Here is a 15,343-nt window from a genome sequence, read left to right on the forward strand (position 1 = left end):
CTTGGAAAACAATTTTTCTCCTAGCCTTAGCTTCGGCAAGGCGTGTTTCAGATTTGGGTGCCTTGTCATGCAAGCCACCGTATTTGGTATTTCATGAAGACAGAGCGGAACTTCGGACAAATCCCGCTTTCCTGCCAAAGGTAGTGTCATCTTTTCACATCAATCAACCAATAGTAGTTCCGGTGTTAACAGAAGATTCTGGAACTTTGGATGTGGTATGCGCACTACGCGTTTATGTATCCCGAACGTCTACAGTTCGTAAGATGGATACGTTGTTTGTTCTCTATCATGCTGCCAAGAAGGGTTGGCCAGCTTCTAAGCAGACCTTATCCAGATGGATTAAACTGACCATACGTCAGGCTTACCTTCATGCTAGGTTACAGCTGCCTACATCAGTAACCGCTCATTCCACACATTCTGTGGGAACTTCATGGGCAGCTGGTCGTGGGGCTTCTACATGGTCATCAGTGCACACGTTTGTGCACTTTTACAAGTTTGATACGTTTGCGGCATCAGCATCTAGCTTTGGCCGCCTAGTGTTACAGGTGCCAAACAGCTCTCCCGCCCACGGGGGAAGCTTTGGTACGTCCCAAGAGTACTCCAGTGACCCCTATTGGATGAAAAAGAAAATAGGATTTTGGTACTTACCAGGTAAATCCTATTCTTTGAATCCATAGGGGGCACTGGACGCCCACCCAGAGCAGTTTTACCTGGTTTGTGGTAAGTTCAGTGGATCTTATGGTAACACATTTTCACCGACTGGTTCAAATTTTCAAGTTCTATCGGTTATGGTGTCAACTGTTTAGTTGTCAGTAACGTTATGTGTCAACTTTATTGTTGTCCGTTATGTTATATGTAATTCTCCATTGTCATCCTCTCTATCGCTCCTGTTCGGCTCAGTAAAAAACACTGAGGTACTCTGGAAATATGGAGGGGAGGAGAGTTACTAAATTTAAATATTCAGTGCCTTTGTTCTGCTAAAGCCGTCCATATCCCAAGAGTACTCCAGTGCCCCCTATGGATTCAAAGAAAAGGATTTACCTGGTAAGTACCAAAATCCTATTTTTCTTCTCATACAAACACTACAATTCCTAGGTCTTCAAGACACAGTTCTCTCTTGGTTCCTATCCTACCTATCTAATCGCTCCTTCAGTGTTTGCTTCTCTGAATCCACCTCCTCTTCACTACCTCTTTCAGTTGGAGTACCACAAGGCTTGGTCTTAGGTCCTCTGCTTTTCTCAATCTATACCTCATCTCTTGGTAAACCAATCAGCTCTTTTGGATTTCGGTATCATCTGTACGCAGATGATACTCAAATCTACCTATCCTCCACAGATTTGTCACCATCTGTATTGGTCAGGGTCACTGAATGCCTTTCTGCTGTTTCATCTTGGATATCATCTCGCCACCTCAAACTTAATATTTCCAAAACAGAGCTACTTATATTTCCACCGGCCAATAGTAGTTACCAACCTGATATCTCTATCACTGTTGAGAACTCAACAATCAATCCTACCCTACAAGCTTGCTGCCTAGGTGTCATACTTGACTCGGAACTGTCCTTTGCTCCCCGCATTCAATCTGTCTCAAAATCATGTTACATGCATCTAAATAACATATCTAAAATATGACCATATCTTACACAAGACACTGCAAAAAATAGTTTTCTTACTGGTCTTACCAAAAAGAGACTCTCACCACTACAATCCATTCTGAATGCAGCTGCGAGGCTAGTCTTCCTTGCTAGACGTTCATTGTCTGCAGATCCGCTCTGTCAGTCCCTCCATTGGTTACCTGTATTTTACCGTATTCAATGTAAAATATTTTTACTCACGCATAAGGCCATTAACCATACTACACCAACATACATCACTTCACTCATCTCAAAATATCTCCCAACCCGACCTCTCCGCTCTTCACAAGATCTACGTCTCTCATCCACACTTCTTACTTGCTCCCATGCACGATTGCAGGACTTTCTTCAGGCTGTACCCACTCTGTAGAATGCCCTACCACGCATAATAAGACTCTCCTCTAGTCTCTATACCTTCAAGCATTCCCTGAAAACTCACCTCTTCAGGCAAGCGTATCAAATTCCAGAACTACTCACTCAACCTTCATAAGCTTTCCTATCCAATTATATCCCCACAGTACAGTCCGCACATATCCTCCACATATTTTCTCTTTCTTCACTTTCCCTTCTTTCTGACCATGGTTCATCATTCCTATGATGTGATATCAGGCAGCTCACCTAGAACCTTTGCAATCCGGTGGACAAATATGCAATAGATAGTGCCTTTCCTTGTGTATCAATGCCTATTTCCCCATAGATTGTAAGCTTGCGAGCAGGGCCTTCCTACCTCTGACTGTTTGTTTATTACCCAGTTTTGTTTTATAACTGTGTCCAATTGTAAAGCACAATGGAATTTGCTGCGCTATAAAAGAAACTGTTAATAAATAAATATAGGGTATACTGTGGCATATTACACATGTGTCAGTAGTTCCCATATATTCCTTGGACCCTTGTATGGCTTATCTCCCATAGTGTAACCTCTGTAGTGCGCTCAACATGGCTGCCTTACCTGGTACGCTCGTGGATGGGAAGAAAATACATGGAGCTGATGGTCATCTTGAGACCCTACTCTGAGGGTTCCATTTTGTGTCATCTCTTCCACCCAGGGTATTGCTACGTAGTGCGCCCAACACGGCTAAATACTTTGTACTATGTGGGTAATTCAGAGTTGACCGTAGATGTGCTAAATTTAGCACATCTACGATCATTTACTCTGACATTCAGGGGGGGACGCCCAGCACAGGGCTAGTACTCCCGCATGTCAGTCTCCCCCCCCCCCTCTCCCCCCCCCCCCCAGGTATAAAAGCATTGCACGACGGCGATGCTTTTGTTCCTGACAAGCAGATCTCTGCCAACACAGCGCCTGCACACTGGCAGGAGGCTAACCGCCACGTCCCGTATAGCAGTGGCTGCATGTGACGTCACGCAGCCGCCGCGTCCCCCCCCCCCCCCCCCCCAACAGTCTGGACACTGCCTCCATTCCGTTGTCCGGATTACGCCCCGCCAATGGCGTTCTAGCAACGTTGGCACGCCCCGCAACCACCTCTGCCTGCCAGTCAGGTAGAGGTGATCGAACCAGATTCGCATCTCACTGGCTGCACATGCGCAGTGCACCGTCACATAGTAGTTCAGAATGCGATCGCTGCAGCGATGCAGTCTGAATTACACCCTATGTACTATGTTTTTTATGTCTGTAAAGTGACTAAGTCCTGTTGGAGAAAAGCACTATATAGGTACAAATATTATCAGAATTATTATTATTATTTTGTTATTAAAGGCTATAGATACAGATGTGTCCTCTTACATCTTTGCTCCTTGCCCTACAAGTCGCGTTTCACACAATGCGTGAGTGCCATGTAACTCGGTAAAAAATGATCTGCAGCATGCCTATATTCTGGGTGTGATTCTACAAACACTGTATCGTGCATTTCAGATGCAGATAGTTAGCTGCATATCATTTTAATCAGCAGAAGCTGCTTGTGCGTCCTATTACATTACTTTGAGTCCAAGAGGCATTTGCAGGGAAAAAAATGTTTAAACAAAATACGTTTGGCGCTACAGAGTCCCGCGACGGCATGGAGCAACTTCGTAGCTGTTTAGTGTGACTGCAGCAAGGATGTAAGTGGATACCTCTATGTCATATTTATCTTTTATCATATGGGGGCCCTTCTGCGGTACAGAAGTCAGTAACTGTGCTGGTTACTGCCACTTTTGCTTCTACATTGGAGCAGCTTGTACTTTAGGGCTAGAAATAACGGGGTATGATTGTCTGTAGACTTCGGGATGCCTTGTAACTACTGGTGTTGCACATTCCTCTCCCCCCGTACAGCTCCGGTACTACGACTCAGGTGAAGACACCAGCTGTAAGGGTCACATCGATCTAGCAGACGTTGAGACTGTCGTACCCGCTGCACCAACTTTAGGAGTGCCAAAACACGCCAACGAGAGGGCTTTCTTTGACGTGAGTATTGATGCACAACTTTTTTTTATTTTTGTAGTTCACAGTGATTGAGTAAAATGTTGCAATTTGTTACAAACGTGTTCATCGTTTGCTTTATCAAGGAATGTTTCCATCTTTGGTTTACTAGAATACAGAAAGCAAGAAGTGTGTAGGGTTATTTTTCATTATATCCTACAGCTTGCATCGCTGGGCTACTTACACAGAAGTTTATAAAATGCATAATGGCTGACTCTTTCCTGCACGGCCACCATCTAGGGGCAGCTCTACAATGTGCTGTAGCGTTGTGGAGGTAAAAGCAAATGTGTAACGTAACAAAGGCTACATATCGGGCTCTTCGGGAAGTGGCCGCACAGCGGAAGGTCACCTACTGTGCGCTAGATTAGTGCGTGCACTGCTTGTGTATCTTGCTGAATGGTTAGATGGTTCGATGTTTGTTTCCTACTCTGTCCTTGTATAATAGCTGGACACACACATTTATAATATACTTGCATGCAGCAAGAGGGAGTAAAGTACAAGAAATGTCTGTGTAATTGGAAACAGTACATTCTTGCTGGATGCACATATCTTAAGGCTTCTTTCCAGATGCCATCTGATACCCTATAGGGTGTTGCTGCGAATTCCAGCCAATGACATCATGGTCCGTTCGGGAGGTGGCAGAAATACAGTTGTGACTATAGAAACCAGTTAAATACACATTGTAATGTTTAACATGTAGTGTGCGCATTTCCATTCTGTGCAGTATGGAGTCAGCGTATAAGGGAACGTAGCTTTGCACTGTGCTGGACTCAGCCTTCCATGGGGGGAATTCAGTGAGCGTCTGGAGCTATTCAGTTAGCCGCAGATTTCTACTCGCATCCTCCTGGGGTGCAAACAGAAATCAAACAAAGCTCGTGCCGCGATGTGAGTTGCGGGCTAACCCCCCACGCTAGCAGCATCGCACCTGGCACTTAAGTCAGGGTATGCCACTTACTGCAATGCGGCTTATTGAGTAGCTCCGGGGACTCATTCCCAGTGCTATTCAATAGCCTTTCTCTATCGTCCTAGTGGATGCTGGGGTTCCTGAAAGGACCATGGGGGATAGCGGCTCCGCAGGAGACAGGGCACAAAAAGTAAAGCTTTAGGATCAGGTGGTGTGCACTGGCTCCTCCCCCTATGACCCTCCTCCAAGCCTCAGTTAGATTTTTGTGCCCGGCCGAGAAGGGTGCAATCTAGGTGGCTCTCCTAAAGAGCTGCTTAGAAAAGTTTAGCTTAGGTTTTTTATTTTACAGTGAGTCCTGCTGGCAACAGGATCACTGCAACGAGGGACTTAGGGGAGAAGAAGTGAACTCACCTGCGTGCAGGATGGATTGGCTTTTTTGGCTACTGGACATTAGCTCCAGAGGGACGATCACAGGTACAGCCTGGATGGTCACCGGAGCCTCGCCGCCGGCCCCCTTGCAGATGCTGAAACGAGAAGAGGTCCAGAATCGGCGGCAGAAGACTCCTCAGTCTTCTTAAGGTAGCGCACAGCACTGCAGCTGTGCGCCATTTCCTCTCAGCACACTTCACACGGCAGTCACTGAGGGTGCAGGGCGCTGGGAGGGGGGCGCCCTGGGAGGCAAATGAAAACCTTTTTTGGCTAAAAATACCTCACATATAGCCTCCGGGGGCTATATGGAGATATTTAACCCCTGCCAGAATCCATTAAAGAGCGGGAGACGAGCCCGCCGAAAAAGGGGCGGGGCCTATCTCCTCAGCACACAGCGCCATTTTCCCTCACAGAAAGGCTGGAGGGAAGGCTCCCAGGCTCTCCCCTGCACTGCACTACAGAAACAGGGTTAAAACAGAGAGGGGGGGCACTAATTTGGCGTTAGAAATATATAAAAGATGCTATAAGGGAAAACACTTATATAAGGTTGTCCCTATATAATTATAGCGTTTTTGGTGTGTGCTGGCAAACTCTCCCTCTGTCTCTCCAAAGGGCTAGTGGGTCCTGTCCTCTATCAGAGCATTCCCTGTGTGTGTACTGTGTCGGTACGTGTGTGTCGACATGTATGAGGACGATGTTGGTGAGGAGGCGGAGCAATTGCCTGTAATGGTGATGTCACTCTCTAGGGAGTCGACACCGGAATGGATGGCTTATTTAGGGAATTACGTGATAATGTCAACACGCTGCAAGGTCGGTTGACGACATGAGACGGCCGACAAACAATTAGTACCGGTCCAGATGTCTCAGAAACACCGTCAGGGGTTTTAAAACGCCCGTTTACTTTAGTCGGTCGACACAGACACGGACACTGAATCCAGTGTCGACGGTGAATAAACAAACGTATTCCTTATTAGGGCCACACGTTAAGGGCAATGAAGGAGGTGTTACATATGTCTGATACTACAAGTACCACAAAAGAGGGTATTATGTGGGATGTGAAAAAACTACCGTAGTTTTTCCTGAATCAGATAAATTAAATGAAGTGTGTGATGATGCGTGGGTTCCCCCCGATAGAAAATTATGGGCGGTATACCCTTTCCCGCCAGAAGTTAGGGCGCGTTGGGAAACACCCCTTAGGGTGGATAAGGCGCTCACACGCTTATCAAAACAAGTGGCGGTACCGTCTATAGATAGGGCCGTCCTCAAGGAGCCAGCTGACAGGAGGCTGGAAAATATCATAAAAAGTATATACACACATACTGGTGTTATACTGCGACCAGCGATCGCCTCAGCCTGGATGTGCAGAGCTGGGGTGGCTTGGTCGGATTCCCTGACTAAAAATATTGATACCCTTGACAGGGACAGTATTTTATTGACTATAGAGCATTTAAAGGATGCATTTTCTATATATGCGAGATGCACAGAGGGATATTGGCATCAAGAGTAAGTGCGATGTCCATATCTGCCAGAAGATGTTTATGGACACGACAGTGGTCAGGTGATGCAGATTCCAAACGGCACAAAGGTGTATTGCCGTATAAAGGAAGAGGAGTTATTTGGGGTCGGTCCATCGGACCTGGTGGCCACGGCAACTGCTGGAAAATCCACCGTTTTTACCCTAAGTCACATCTCTGCAGAAAAAGACACCGTCTTTTCAGCCTCAGTCCTTTCGTCCCTATAAGAGTCATATCTGCCCAGGGATAGAGGAAAGGGAAGAAGACTGCAGCAGGCAGCCCATTCCCAGGAACAGAAGCGTTCCACCGCTTCTGCCAAGCTCTCAGCATGACGCTGGGACCGTACAGGACCCCTGGATCCTACATGTAGTATCCCAGGGGTACAGATTGGAATGTCGAGACGTTTCCCCTTCGCAGGCTCCTGAAGTCTGGTTTACCAAGGTCTCCCTCCGACAAGGAGGCAGTATGGGAAACAAATTCACAAGCTGTATTCCCAGCAGGTGATAATCAAATTACCCCTCCTACAACAAGAAAAGGGGTATTATTCCACATTATATTGTGGTACTGAAGCCAGAAGGCTAGGTGAGACCTATTCTAAATCTAAAAAAATTTGAACACTTACAAAGGTTCAAATCAAGATGGAGTCACTCAGAGCAGTGATAACGAACCAGGAAGAAGGGGACTATATAGTGTCCCGAGACATCAGTGATGCTTACCTCCATGTCCAAAATTTGCCCTTCTCACTAAGGGTACCTCAGGTTCGTGGTACAGAACTGTCACTATCAGTTTCAGACGCTGCCGTTTGGATTGTCCACGGCACCCCGGGTCTTTACCAAGGTAATGGCCGAAATGATGATTCTTCTTCGAAGAAAAGGCGTCTTAATTATCCCTTACTTGGACGATCTCCTGATAAGGGCAAAGTCCAGGGAACAGTTGGAGGTCGGAGTAGCACTATCTCGGATACTGCTACAACAGCACGGGTGGATTCTAAATATTCCAAAATCGCAGCTGATCCCGACGACAAGTCTGCTGTGCCTAGGGATGATTCTGGACACAGTCCAGAAAAAGGTGTTTCTCCTGGAAGAGAAAGCCAGGGAGTTATCCGAGCTAGTCAGGAACCTCCTAAAATCAGTGCATCATTGCACAAGGGTCCTGGTAAAGATGGTGACTTCCTACGAAGCAATTCCATTCGGCAGATTTCACGCAAGAATTTTTCAGTGGGATCTGCTGGACAAATGGTCCGGATCGCATCTTCAGATGCATCAGCGGATAACCCTATATCCAAGGACAAGGGTGTCTCTCCTGTGGTGGTTACAGAGTGCTCATCTTCTAGAGGGCCGCAGATTCGGCATTCAGGATTGGATGCTGGTGACCACGGAGGCCAGCCCGAGAGGCTGGGGAGCAGTCACACAAGGAAAAAATTTCCAGGGAGTGTGATCAAGTCTGGAGACTTTTCTCCACATAAATATACTGGAGCTAAGGGTAAATTTATAATACTCTAAGCTTAGCAAGACCTCTGCTTCAAGGTCAGCCGGTATTGATCCAGTGGGAAAAACATCACGGCAGTCGCCCACGTAAATAGACAGGGCGGCACAAGAAGCAGGAGGGCAATGGCAAAAACTGCAAGGACTTTTCGCTGGGCGGAAAATCATGTGATAGCACTGTCAGCAGTGTTTCATTCCGGGAATGGAAACTGGGAAGCAGACTTCCTCAGCAGGCACGACCTCCACCCGGCAGAGTGGAAACTTCATCGGGAAGTTTTCCACATGATTGTAAACCGTTGGGAAATACCAAAGGTGGACATGATGGCGTCCCGTCTGAACAAAAAACGGGACAGGTATTGCGCCAGGTTAAGAGACCCTCAGGCAATAGCTGTGGACGTTCTGGTAACACCATGGATGTACCAGTCGGTGTATGTGTTCCATCCTCTGCTTCTCATACCTAAGGTACTGAGACTTATAAGACGTAGAGGAGTAAGAACTATACTCATGGCTCCGGATTGGCCAAGAAGGACTTGGTACCCGGAACTTCAAGAGATGCTCACAGAGGACTTATGGCCTCTGCCGCTAAGAAGGGACTTGTTTCAGCAAGTACCATGTCTGTTCCAAGACTTACCGCGGCTGCGTTTGACGGCATGGCGGTGGAACGCCGGATCCTAAGGGAAAAAGGCATTCCGGAAGAGGTCATTCCTACCCTGGTCAAAGCCAGAAAGGAGGTGACCGCACAACATTATCACCACATGTGGCAAAAATATGTTGCGTGGTGTGAGGCCAGAAAGGCCCCACGAAGAAATTTCAACTCGGTCGATTCCTGCATTTCCTGCAAACAGGAGTGTCTATGGGCCTCAAATTGGGGTCCATTAAGGTTCAAATTTCGGCCCTGTCGATTTTCTTCCAGAAAGAAGTGGCTTCAGTTCCTGAAGTCCAGAAGTTTGTCAAGGGGGTATTGCATATACAACCCCCTTTTGTGCCTCCAGTGGCACTGTGGGATCTCAACGTAGTTCTGGGATTCCTCAAATCACATTGGTTTAAAACCAGTCAAATCTGTGGATTTGAAGCATCTCACATGAAAAGTGACCATGCTCTTGGCCCTGGCCTGGACCAGGCGAGTGTCAAATTGGTGGTTTTTTTCTCAAAAAAGCCCATATCTGGTTGTCCATTTGGACAGGGCAGAGCTGCGGACTCGTCCCCAGTTCTCTCCCTAAGGTGGTGTCAGTGTTTCACCTGAACCAGCTTATTTTGGTGCCTTGCGCCTACTAGGGACTTGGAGGACTCCAGGTTGCTAGATGTTGTCAGGGCCCTGTAAATATAGGTTCCAGGACGGCTGGAGTCAGGAAAACTGACTTGCTGTTATCCTGTATGCACCCAACAAACTGGGTGCTCTTGCTTCTAAGCAGACTATTGCTAGTTGGATGTGTAATACAATTCAGCTTGCACATTCTGTGGCAGGCCAGCCACAGCCAAAATATGTAAATGCCCATTCCACAGGGAAGGTGGGCTTATCTTGGGCGGCTGCCCGAGGGGTCTCGGCTTTACAACTTTGCCGAGCGGCTATTTAGTCAGGGGCAAACACGTTGGTAAAATCCTACAAATTTGATACCCTGGCTAAGGAGGACCTGGAGTTCTCTCATTCGGTGCTGCAGAGTCATCCGCACTCTCCCGCCCGTTTGGGAGCTTTGGTATTATCCCCATGGTCCTTTCAGGAACCCCAGCATCCACTAGGACGATAGAGAAAATAAGAATTTACTTACCGATAATTCTATTTCTCGGAGTCCGTAGTGGATGCTGGGCGCCCATCCCAAGTGCGGATTATCTGCAATACTTGTACATAGTTACAAAAATCGGGTTATTATTGTTGTGAGCCATCTTTTCAGAGGCTCCGCTGTTATCATACTGTTAACTGGGTTCAGATCACAGGTTGTACAGTGTGATTGGTGTGGCTGGTATGAGTCTTACCCGGGATTCAAAATCCTTCCTTATTGTGTACGCTCGTCCGGGCACAGTATCCTAACTGAGGCTTGGAGGAGGGTCATAGGGGGAGGAGCCAGTGCACACCACCTGATCCTAAAGCTTTACTTTTTGTGCCCTGTCTCCTGCGGAGCCGCTATCCCCCATGGTCCTTTCAGGAACCCCAGCATCCACTACGGACTCCGAGAAATAGAATTATCGGTAAGTAAATTCTTATTTTTCAATTGAAACCCCCCCTCCAAATGATTAAAAAATTGTAGCAGCACTTAAAGGTCATCAAATAAAATAGTTGAGTATCGGATAAAAAAAATTTTAATCATCAAGTTTAATAATCAATTCTAAGACCTAAAAATATTTGTAATGTCACATTCTGTTATTACTCAATAGCAAAAAGTACACATTTAAAAAAAAGAGATGGATAGCTTCCTTTCTCTGGAGTATAGTAGGATGCTGAAATGTACTATTGTACTGTTGTCATTTTATACTATATATTGCTACAATTTCCACGGAACCCCCACTGCGTTCTGTCCCAGTGACCCATTGAAGGAGTGGGTGGGAACTGTTAGTGCAATGTGTAATAATAAAATTAAGGGCAGCATGTACCTCCCTAAATCCTTATCCAGCCAGCCCTAGGTAACCGGCGATTCCACTATAATCCAGAGTCCCTCTAGTATATTCAAACCCAGTTCCAGGATGGACTTGTGATAAGCCTGGGAAACCACAAAGATCAGCTCCCCTCCTTCCCACCGCAGACGATAGCGGGCACACAATTCCAATCATTGAGGCTCTTTCCAGACCTTGGGTCTGTGGGGCTTATTACCGCAATCCCATTGTCTTCAACATGAATTGAAGTTATTTATCAAGCTCCAAATGCTGATACTTATAGCACTTGTAGTCTATAGCTAACATTATTTGGCCGCAGAAATCTGTGTACATTACCACAAGAGCAGTAAGTAGCTGGGGAGGAAAACTGCGCTTTAAAGTTAATGGCATCAAATAAAAATGTTTCCACATTAAACGAGATGTAAGAAACCGGGGGGCAGATGTATTAACCTGGAGAAGGCATAAGGAAGTGATAAACCAGTGATATGTGCAAGGTGGTAAAGGAACCAGCCAATCCGCTCCAATATGTAAATTAACAGTTAGGATCTGATTGGCTGGTGCCGTTATCACCTTGCACATATCACTGGTTTATCACTTCCTTATGCCTTCTCCAGGTTAATACATCTTCCCCCCTGAGCTGTACTTGACATCATTCTTCTGCATTTTGGATTTCAGGTAAGAACCAGCAAGCGTGTGTACAATTTCTGTGCTCAGGATGCACAAAGTGCCCAGCAGTGGATGGACAAGATACAGAGCTGTATATCGGATGCATAGAATGGCACCTGGGACACTGTCAGCCATATCTCTTCTTTCTCTAGAAAGGAGCGTCTGTTATTCCGTGTTGTTAAAGTGCTCTTTTCTTCCAGGTAGCAAATTCCTCTAGAACACTCCATTGCCTGCGGGAGAGTTGTGCGATGACATGGGACCACTAGCACCTCGCAGTACCAGGGCAGGGCACTTAGTGACTATCATTCCACTGTTACTTAAGGAGAAGGTGCAGTTTTTGGAATCTTAAAGCCTTTAAACAAGTATTACATATGCAGCTAATTCAAACATTCCCAAAATGTTTACTACAAAGAGGCAATAGGAATCGAAGTTGTTTTGCTGGCAGCACAAAGCAGTAAGTCTGATTATATCGGGCTGAGACGTTTACAGAACCCCTTACTGTTCGATCTTTCTCCATTCCTGAATTTGTGTGTAGTGTCAGTGCTGTGTGAAGCCTTTTATTCTAGAATTGTATAGTTGTTACATTAGGTCAAAAGTACACACCTGCAAAATACTGTGTGCGATTCTTACTGCCTGTCGCCAAAGGCGAAGCTAACTCTTCTTATTGTATATACAATATATAGAAATGCGCACTACACAGGAAATCCTAAGCACATGCACTTGGAACATATGAAGGACAGTAAGGAATGACCATTATGTACATAGTATTGTGAATGAATTGGACACCCTAAATTAATTCCCCCGTCAACAATTTATTTTATTTTATTTTTAAGATAAAACTAGGTGTGACCACTTGTGATATATATTGACTGGAGTAATTACATTTTAAACTGTTAATATGTTTATCTTAAAATTTGTACTGTATATACATCATTTTTTGTACCTTTATGTCTGATCAAACTATTTGTGTAAATTTCCGATCACGTTTCTTGCACTGCGGAGAGAGTCGCACTCTTGGCATCCTGGCGGGTGTGGTGTTAAATTAACCAAACTGACCCTGTTTACTGACTCTACGACCACAACAATTGGTGAAGCCACAACGTCCGTTTCACTGCACCGTGCCAAAACCAAACTTGAACATTTCTATCCAGTAGAAACCACATCTGTTATTTAATTGTTATTATTTGTTTCTTTTTCCCCAAATATGGCGGCACCCGTGAGCTTTTTGTAACACTTGGTTTCTAAATTGACACAGGTGAAACTGACACTTTGCACATTTTGTGTTTTTCTTCTGTATATGAAGTCAATTTGGGGGGTTTTTATGTACTTTAAAAGATGAAGATTTCCTTGTTTATTAGACGGAGTTTAGCGATAAAAAAATGTAAACTTTATTTTTTAACTCATTTTAACAATCTTGTGTATTTGTTATGACGTGTAAGCTAAACATCTTGTAATAAATATACTGCCCCGTTTAAAGAGCCATAAATAAATCTGAAATGCACTCACAAGGGGTCACTGGAGCCTATACAGAATATGGATGACCAAGTTCTTCAACCTTTACCTAATAGGGTCAGGGTAACTTACACTGAGTAACATGGGGGAGGTCCTGCCTAAATGAGAGTGTGCGTGGATGGACAGCATAGGGTCAGGGTAACTTAGACTGAGTAGCATGGTCCTGCCTATATAAGAGTGGCGAGTTGGTGGATGACCACTTGGCTATGTTATTTATCATACGAGATGTTCTAATTCATAATCCAGTAATAGGCTGTTTTTGGCCATCACCAGTAAATGGGATAATCCTGAAAAATGCAGCATTTTGGCACCTACTAATTGCCTTGTTTCTTATGACATGTTGGTGAAGTTTGTGCATTGGCGAGGGTAATCCAGTTTTATTTTGAACTTCGTTTTACAGGGAAGCTCCTATCATTAGATGTAGCCAGCATTAAGTTCACAAAGGCTCCTAAAACAAACATACAGTAGGTGAGTGTTGCTTTATGTAGTGTGTTAGAACAATTTTTCTGTTTGCATTTTTTTTTTCTCATTTAAAATCCTATGAAGCTCCTGTGTTGTTTGACCTTAAGTCTGACTGTCATGTATCTGGCAGCTGGGGCTGTTCAAACGATAGGTGCCGTTGTGTTCTTTTCTTGCAGACAACGACAGTTGGAGCTGGGACTTACAGTTCCAAAACAGCTGACGGGTTACGGATTCTTTACCTCTTTATTAAGTACTACTGGGGATGGGGGCACATAGGTCAGATTTTATCTCCTTCATTAGGAGCTGGACTGAAAGGTCATCTAAGAAAGTCGCATATTATGTAAAAGATAATCTTGAAAGATGTATACAGCAAAATTATAAATTGTTAAATACTTTTACTTATGTCTTCATACATCATTAAATGTTATCAGATGATTGTTTGATTCATACTGCTTGGCAAGAGACATCATCCAGAATAGTGCCTCTACTTTTTTGGGGAAACTAGCCACCCTATTACAGTAGAGAGACGAGAGGACTATTGCAGCTGATAATTGGTCCTCCCATTCATACTCAGTCCACTTGGCCATTTACAATTGTTCAATCAAATTATTTTGCCAGTTCTGTGGTATACCCCTTTAAGACATACTGTAAAACCCCGGCTGCAATCCGTCTTGGACCCGGGACACTGAGCATGACCTGAAGCCGGGGCTTTCTGACAAGGGTCCCGTTCACACATGGATGACGACCCGGGTTGTCAACTTTCACGCTGTACCCATGTCTTCCAGTGACCCGGGTCTTCCAGCATACAGTGGGTGCTTGGAGATGACATCATCTCCAAGCAATACTGTTCCCAGACAGACAGCTCTGTTTTAGGCGTGACACGGGTCATACCTTTCAGACAGGAGAAAGGGTACTGACCCGGGTTGCTAGTCCAGAGAATAACTCTGGTCGGTTGAAGGGTCACATGAGCCGGAACAGTCAACACATGTAGACCCTTTCGGAAATAAGCCGAACCCAGGTCGAAGCGCATTCACAGTGTTTTGGCTTATCTCTGAAAGGGGTATTCATGAGTCAGTTGGACCAAGGAAACAAGGCTACAGTACATATTGACGTCAGCGGAACCTCTGCAAGTAGGCGGTATTACATGTCTCAGATTCCGCTAAGAGTTTCTAATTGAATTTTTCTTAGTTTGCATAGAAGGGGCTACACCCGACAGTGTTGTCTTTTTTAATCTTAATAACTATTCCATGTAGAAATGGTGAAGTCAAGGAGATATTTCAGGACGTTCTATTATGAAGACCGTTTACAGATATTAGGACAATTAAATGTTTTCGATTTTCTAGAAACCATTCCTGATTTAATTTTTAACTGTATCATGATGCAGGAACATTCCTGGATGTTGGCGGTAAATCCTGGAGGCTTAGCCTAGTAAGTACATCATGGCGATGACAAGATGAGGCTTGTGCATCTTGTACTGGTGGTCTAATTGAATACACTTAACACTGACTTACATGGTGGATCACTATGTGGGGCATACACATTCCAGCAGCATATGTTAAAGTACACTGGGTCAGATGTATTAACCTGGAGAAGGCATAAGGAAGTGATAAACCAGTGATAAGTGCAAGGTGATAAAGGCACCAGCCAATCAGCTCCAATATGTAAATTTATTTTAACAATTTAGAGAAGGAAATGGTAAAAAAAAAACATTGGGAGGGAAATGATGTATAATCTGCA

The 15,343-nt window shown here is 45.0% G+C and overlaps 1 protein-coding gene across 5 annotated transcripts in view; it reads left to right on the forward strand.

Moving 5' to 3' along the window:
- SBF2 (SET binding factor 2) overlaps nucleotides 1-13,108 on the forward strand; it is a 585,530-nt gene extending 572,422 nt beyond the window's left edge. For all 5 annotated transcript variants that reach the window (XM_063946447.1, XM_063946443.1, XM_063946444.1 and 2 more), the window contains 2 exons: nucleotides 3,903-4,034; nucleotides 11,642-13,108. In XM_063946447.1, the coding sequence (XP_063802517.1) occupies nucleotides 3,903-4,034; nucleotides 11,642-11,740 (231 nt within the window). In that variant the 3' untranslated portion in view covers nucleotides 11,741-13,108. The remainder of the gene's footprint in view (nucleotides 1-3,902; nucleotides 4,035-11,641) is intronic.
- Nucleotides 13,109-15,343: the final 2,235 nt, after the last annotated feature.

The sequence above is a fragment of the Pseudophryne corroboree genome, chromosome 11 (genome assembly GCF_028390025.1).
Source record: "Pseudophryne corroboree isolate aPseCor3 chromosome 11, aPseCor3.hap2, whole genome shotgun sequence".
Lineage (NCBI taxonomy): Eukaryota > Metazoa > Chordata > Amphibia > Anura > Myobatrachidae > Pseudophryne > Pseudophryne corroboree.